The sequence below is a fragment of the Trichechus manatus genome, unplaced genomic scaffold (genome assembly GCF_000243295.1).
Source record: "Trichechus manatus latirostris isolate Lorelei unplaced genomic scaffold, TriManLat1.0 scaffold00005, whole genome shotgun sequence".
Classification (NCBI taxonomy): Eukaryota; Metazoa; Chordata; class Mammalia; order Sirenia; family Trichechidae; genus Trichechus; species Trichechus manatus.
Window position 1 is genome coordinate 36,231,325 of NW_004443941.1, and position 7,488 is coordinate 36,238,812.

General features: G+C 42.1%; 1 protein-coding gene across 1 annotated transcript in view; it reads left to right on the top strand.

Annotated features, from left to right (window-relative positions):
• CAPN14 (calpain 14) overlaps positions 1–7,488 on the top strand; it is a gene marked incomplete at its 3' end in the record, with an annotated part of 51,952 nt that overhangs the window by 23,867 nt on the left and 20,597 nt on the right. Inside the window, 2 exon segments of the mRNA XM_004369610.1 lie at positions 6,002–6,205; positions 7,373–7,463. Of these exon segments, the coding sequence (XP_004369667.1) occupies positions 6,002–6,205; positions 7,373–7,463 (295 nt within the window).

Here is a 7,488-nt window from a genome sequence, read left to right on the forward strand (position 1 = left end):
GATTTGTTCATTCTTTTTGCAGTCCATGGTATATTCAATATTCTTCGTCAAAACCACAATTCAAAGGCGTCAATTCTTCTTCAGTCTTCCTTATTCATCGTCCAGCTTTCACGTGTATATGAGGCAACTGAAAACACCATGGCGTGAGTCAAGCGCACCTTAGTCTTCAAGGTGACATCTTTGCTTTTGAACACTTTAAAGAGGTCTTTTGCAGCAGATTTGCCCCCATGCAATGCGTCTTTTGATTTCTTGATTGCTGCTTCCGTGGGCGTTGACTGTGGATCCAAGTAAAAAGAAATCCTTGACAACTTCAACCTTTTCTCCCTTTATCATGATGTTGCTTATTCGTCCAGTTGTGAGGATTTTCATTTTCTTTATGTTGAAGTGTAATCCTTACTGAAGGCTGTGGTCTTTGATCTTCATCAGTAAGTGCTTCAAGTCCTCTTCACTTTCAGCAAGCAATGCTGTACCATCTGCATAACACAGGTTGTTAATGAATCTTCCTCCAATCCTGATGCCTTGTTCTTCTTCACAGAGTCCAGCTTCTCGGATTATTAGCTCAGCATACAGATTGAATAAGTATAATGGAAAGGATACAACCCTGACGCACATCTTTCCTGACTTTAAACCACACAGTATCCCCTTGTTCTGTTCCAACGACTGCCTCTTGATCTATCTACAGGTTCTTCATGAGCACTATTAAGTGTTCTGGAATTCCCATTCTTCGAAATGTTATCCATAATTTGTTACGACCCACACAGTCAAATGCCTTTGCATAGTCAATAAAACACAGATAAACATATTTCTGGTATTCTCTGCTTTCAACCAGGATCCATCTGACATCAGCAGTAATATCCCTGGTTCCACGTCCTTTTCTGAATCCAGCTTGAATTTCTGGCAGTTCCCTGTCGATATACTGCTGCAGCCGCTTTTGAATGATCTTCAGCAAAATTTTACTTGTGTGTGATATTAATGATCTTGTTTGATAATTTCCGCATTTGGTTGGATCACCTTTCTTGGGAATAGGCATAAATACGGATCTCTTCCAGTCCGTTGGCCAGGTAGCTCTCTTCCAAATTTCGTGGCATAGATGAGTGAGCACTTCCAGCACTGCATCCGTTTGTTGAAACATCTCAATTGGTATTCCATCGATTCCTGGAGCCTTGTTTTTCGCTAATGCCTTCAGTGCAGCTTGGACTTCTTCCTTTAGTACCATCGGTTCCTGATCATATGCTACCTCCTGAAATGGTTGAACGTCCACTAATCATTTTTGGTATAATGACTGTATTCCTTCAATCTGCTTTTGATGCTCCTTTTGTTGTTTAATATTTTCCCCAATAGAATCCTTCAATATTGCAACTTGAGGCTTGGGTTTTTTTCTTCAGTTCTTTCAACTTGAGAAATGTTGAGCATGTTCTTCTCTTTTGATTTTCTATCTCTAGGTCTTTGCACATGTCACTATAGTATTTTAGTTTGTCTTCTTGAGCCGCCCTTTGAAATCTTCTGTTCAGTTCTTTTACTTCATTATTTCTTCCTGTTGCTTTGGTTACTCAACGTTCAAGAGTAAATTTCAGAGTCTCTTCTGACATCCATTTTGGTCTTTTCTTTCTTTCCTGTCTTTTTAATTACCTCTTGCTTTCTTCATGTATGATGTCCTTGATGTCATTCCACAACTCGTCTGATCTTTGGTCATTAGTGTTCAATGTGTCAAATCTATTCTTGAAAGGATCTCTAAATTCAGGTGGGACATACTCAAGGTCATACTTTGGCTCTCATGGACTTGTTCTAATTTTCTTCAGTTTCAGCTTGAACTTTCATATGAGCAATTGATGATCTGTTCCACAGTTGGCCCCCGGCCTTGCTCTGACTGATAATGTTGAGCTTTTCCACCGTCTCTTTCCAAAGATGTAGGTGATATGATTCCTGTGTATTCCATCTGGCAAAGTTCACGTGTATAGTCACCGTTTATGTTGCTGAAAAAAGATATTTTCAATGAAGTAGTCATTGGTCTTGCAAAATTCTATCATGCGATCGCCAGCATCGTTTTTATCACCGTGAGCATATTTTCCAACTGCCGATCTTTCTTCTTTGTTTCTAACTTTCACATTCCAATCACCGGTATTTATCAATGCATCCTGATTGCATCTTTGATCAATTTCAAACTGCAGAAGTTGGTAAAAATCTTCAATTTTTTCATCTTTGGCCTTAGTGGTTGGTGCATAAATTTGGATAATAGTAGTCATTATTCATTAGCCATTAGAGAAATGCAAATCAAAACTACAATGAGATACCATCTCACCCCGGCATTACTGGTACGAATTTAAAAAAAAAAAAAAAAACAGAAAATAACAAATGTTGGAGAGTTTGTAGGGAGATTGGAACACTTATGCACTTTTGGTGGAAATACAAAATGGTACAACCAATTTGGAAAATGATATGGCGATTCCTTTAAAAGCTGGAAATATAAATACCATACAATCCAGAAATTCCACTCCTAGGAATATATCCTAGAGAAATTAGAACATCACACAAATAGAAATATGCACACCCATGTTCATTGTAGTATTATTCAGAATAGCAAAAAATAGAAACAACCTGAGTGCCCATCAACAGATAAATGAATAAACAAACTATGGTACACACACATAATGGAATACTACACAATGATAAAAAACAGTGAATCTGTGAAACGTCTCATGACGTGGATGAATCTGGAGGGTATTATGCTGAGTGGAATAAGTCCATCACAAAAGGACAAATACTGTATGAGTCCATCACCATAAAAACACATGAAAATGTTTCCACACAGAAAGTCTTTGATGCTTATGTGGGAGGGGTGTGGTGGGGAGAGATATACACTAACTAGATAGTAGATAAGTGGTAACTTCGGTGAAGGGCAAGACAGTACACAATACTGGGGAAGTCAGCACAACTTGACCAGGGGAAAGTCATAGAAGCTTCACAGACAACACCAAACACCCTGAGAGACCAAGCTACTTGGCCGAGGGCTGGGGAATATGGTCTCAGGTGGCATTTAGCTCATTTGGCCTAATATAGTCTAGTAAACAAATTGTTCTACATCCAAATGTGGTGAGTAGCGTCTGGGGTCTTAAAAACCTGCCAGTGGCCATCTAATATACATCAACTGGTCCCATCTCAGCTGGAACAAAGGAGAATGAAGAAGACCAAAGATGCAAGGGAAAGATTAGTCCGAAGGACTAATGGACCACACCTGCCATAACCTCCACAAGACTGAGCCCAGAACAACTAGACAGTGCCCACCAACCAGCACCAAGTACTCTGGCAGAGATCACAATAGAAGGTCCCAGACAGAGCAGGAGAAAAAATGTAGATCAAAATTCAAATTCACACACACACACACACACACACACACAAGACCAGGCTTGCTCTACTGACAGAGACAGGAAAACCCCCGAGAGTATGGCCCCCGGACACCCTTTTAACTCAGTACTGAAATCATTCCTGAGGCTCACCCTTCAGCCAGAGATTAGAAAGGTCTATAGCGCCAGTGGGGCTTTGGTGGCACAGTGGTTAACAGCTCAGCTACTAACCAAAAGGTTGGCAGTTTGAATCCACCAGCAGCTCCTTGGAAACCCTATGGAGCAGTTCTACTCTGTTTTATTGGGTCACTATCAGTTGGAATCGACTCTACGGCAACAGGTTGGTTTTTTTGTTGGTTATAGGGGCCAACAATAACACACACGAGGAACTTGCTTCGTAGTGCAATTCATGCATAGGCGACTAATGGAAACACTAGCCCAAAAGCAAAGACTAGAAGGCAGGAAGGAACAGGAAAACTGGACGAAGGGAATCAGGGAAACAGTGGCAGAGAAGGGGAGAGTATTGACACATCGCAGGGTTGGCAACCAATGTCACAGAACAATTTGAGTATTAACTGTTAAATGAGAAATTAATTTGCTCTGTAAACTTTTACCTAAAGTACAATAAAAAGAAGAAGAAGGCACGAGGCATCTCAGTCTCAGAAGGGTAGCAGCTATTATTTTGTTTCCCAAAAATAACAGCAGTGAAAATCTTAATTTTCTCAGATTGGATTGAATCACGTAAAAGGATTTTGTAAAGAAACCATTTTACATTGGGCCTTGGGTTGTTTTCTTATCCTCCTCCTATGGGAACACTGAGTGCTCCTAAGGCCTCTTAACTGGAAAAGAAAAAATTATTTATATCATACCTACTTCTAAATAGAATTTGGGTCAACCTACACTAAAAAATATAAAGAGAGCAAAACTATAAACCACTTAAAAAATTAAAAAGGCAGGAGAAAAGTCGTAAATGGATGGGGGATATATAGACAGTTGATTCTACCAGGAAAAATAAAGCTAGGCAGCTATTATGGCTGGTTATAAAATTTAACTCTGAGAGTCCTTGCAGCTAAGGCAGAGAGGCAACTGGATGATTCCCTAGTTCTAATTGTCTGAGGAAAGAAATTATGTTTCATCAGGAGATCCATTTTTTTCCCTAACCCTGAGTGGAATCTGGTAAGAACGTTTTCATGTGTATGGATAATGTGTTTATTACAGTTGTATATAAACTGGAGAGAAGACCCCTGTATGGACCTGTCATGGTTTGAATTATGTCCCCCCCAAAAAATGAGTGTATCAATTCGGCTGGGCCATGATTCCCAGAATTGTGTGGTTGGCCTCCATTTTGTGATTGTAATTTTATGTTGAAGAAGATTAGAGTGGGATTGTAACACCACCCTTACCCAGGTCACATCCCTGATCCAATGTGAAGGGAGTTTCTCCGGGGTGTGGCCTGCACCACCTTTTACCTTACAAGAGATAAAAGGAAAGGGAAGCAAGCAGAGAAGGGGGACCTCATACCACCAAGAAAGCAGTGCCAGGAGCAGAGCTTGTCCTTTGGACCCGGGGTCCCTGTGTGAAGAAGTTCCTAGTCCAGGGGAACATTGATGAGAAAGCCGACAGAGAGAGAAAGCCTTCCCCTGGAGCTCATGCCCTGAATTTGGACTTTTAGCCTACTTTACTGTGAAGAAATAAATTTCTCTTTGTTAAAGCCATCCACTTGTAGTATCTCTGTTATAGCAGCACTGGATGACTAAGACAGGACCTCACCTCCCTCCATATCCCTGAGAGACAGCAAAGGGAAGAGGGAGCAAGAGAGAGGGGAGAGAAAATAGGGGAAAGAGAGAAAAGGGAAAAGAAGGGAAGAGGAGAGGAGAAGAGAAACAGAGAGAAGGGAAGAGGAAAGAAAGTAGAGAGGAGGAGGAGAAAGAGAGGGAGGGAGAAAGAGGAAGAGGAGAAGGAAGAGAGAGAGAGAACAAATATCAGTGAGAAAACAAAACACATGCTGGGAACATTGTCAGAACCAGAGCTCTGATTCATGTCTTCTGAGCTCTTGTTGGGTTCTCTTTCCCCTTTATGAGCTTGTTTCACTGAGATGATTAGAACATCCAGTTTCTCTGTATGTAGCTGTCATCATGTAGGTGGGGAGAATGTTGGTAGTCCATCTGTATTGGTAACCACGAATCATAATAACCTTGAACTCGCATCACATACATGGAAGCAGCATCAGGTAGTGTAAAGAACATGGGCATTGGGGCTCAGCTGTCCTTAATTGCAGTCCTGGCTGGGACTCTTACTAGCTGAGTGACTTTAGGCAGATGACCGACCTTGTCTGAGCCTCAGACTCCTCAACTGCAAAATGGAAATTGCAGGCACAGTGACATGTCTCACATCATTTTGCACATGATGCTGTTTTTAATGTAACATCAAGTAAATTGACATGTATTTATTCATCCCTGATACAGTTCCAGTAGAGTTGCACACCCCATGTATTCTGTTTTTTCCCTCCACTCCTCACCCCTTTTTTCCATCCCCCACTGCGGCGGGTTGGATTTGGCTGGTCAGGGTTGCCTTAGTCCTGGTTTCTGGCCAAGGGCCCCAGATCTGGCCACAAACCCAGGTTATCACTTCAACTGGTTCTTTTCTTCCTCCAATCATAGTACTATGGAGATGAGAAAATGGTCCCCTAAGTTCTTCTGGAAAAGTGCTCCTGTGAGTTGACCTGAGAAATTTCAGATGGAGAAAGAAGTGAACCAAGAGCTGTGGCTGAACCCAGGAACATAGTTCATCATGCCCTGCACATCTGAGGTCCACCAGAAGTCAGAGTTCATCCTTAGGGTCTTCTCCAGGAAACACATCTTTTAGTAAGGGTGCAAGGCCTCTCTGGCAGGTTGGGGCCTACTGGATTTAGGGAAGGCAAGGGGGGTGAGGTTCAAAATGGAGGAGGATAGAGTCTCTACCACCCAGGCAGAAGAGATAGAGAGAGCAGGAGACCACAGTTGCTGTCTATATAGGGACCATCCATCTTTTCTTCCATTCCACTCCCACTCCCACTCCCACTCCCACTCCCACAAACAAATAAAGAGAATCCTTATGCTAGACGTTAGAGATCAAAAGATAGAGCGGTCATGGTTCCTGCCCTCCAGAAACTCAAGGTCTGGAAAAACCAAAACCAAACTCTTCTCCATCAAGTCGATTTCGACTTATAACGACCCTACAGAACAGAGTAGAACTGTCCCACAGGGTTTCCAAGGAAAGGCTGGTGGATTTGAACTGCCGACCTTTTGGTTAGCAGCCAAGTTCTTAAACACTGCACCACCAAGACTCCCAAGACCTGGAAGGACACAGTTATATGAGCAGTAAATTGCATTCATATCTGCAAGGCATTGCAAGAGCATCAAGGAGAGACATCTAGACCAACATTCCATGGTCCTGGGAGAAGCACAGACAACTACAGGGAGGGTGATTCTTAAGAGATACACAGAGGTTGTTCAGATGAGGGCATGCTATCATTAACTGGCAGGCTCAGATGCCACTGGTGTATGCAGTTGAATCCATATAACATGTCCCAAACAAACTTATTATTTTGCCCGATATTGACAGTCTTTCCATGCTTAAAACCAGGTTTTCTTGTTGTTGCTGTTTTTGTTTGTTCGTTTTTTAATGTCTTGGGCATAGGTAGTTTGACTTGATCTCGGCCTCAGCTGCTATTTCAACTGCTGAGTCTTAAAATATGAATAGTAAGAGTTAGATGAGGGCTGTGGGAAGTAAATGGTACACCAGGCAGAGGATCTGAAATAAGAAAAGGCACAGAGATGAGAAACAGCAGAGGGTGTATGAGGAGCTACAAGCAGTTTGGTGCGCCATGTGGCCGGATTGTCATTTCAAGAAGTTACAGGTGAAGCTTAAGAACTGGACAGGCCCAACTAAAGAACTTGGAAGATGAGTTCCCTGGGGAGGGAAGATATTGGTCAAAATGTTCCCAAGATGATCCCCAAAGGAATCTCTCTATTCTGCCCCTCCTCTTTCAGTGAAATTGGCAGCCATTCCAGTGTTGTCTTCTCTAAGGGGAGTAGTCAAGTAGAATTTCACATGGCTGGGACTGTTTTCAAAGCCAGGATGGTGGGTTTTTCCTATCATATTCTGG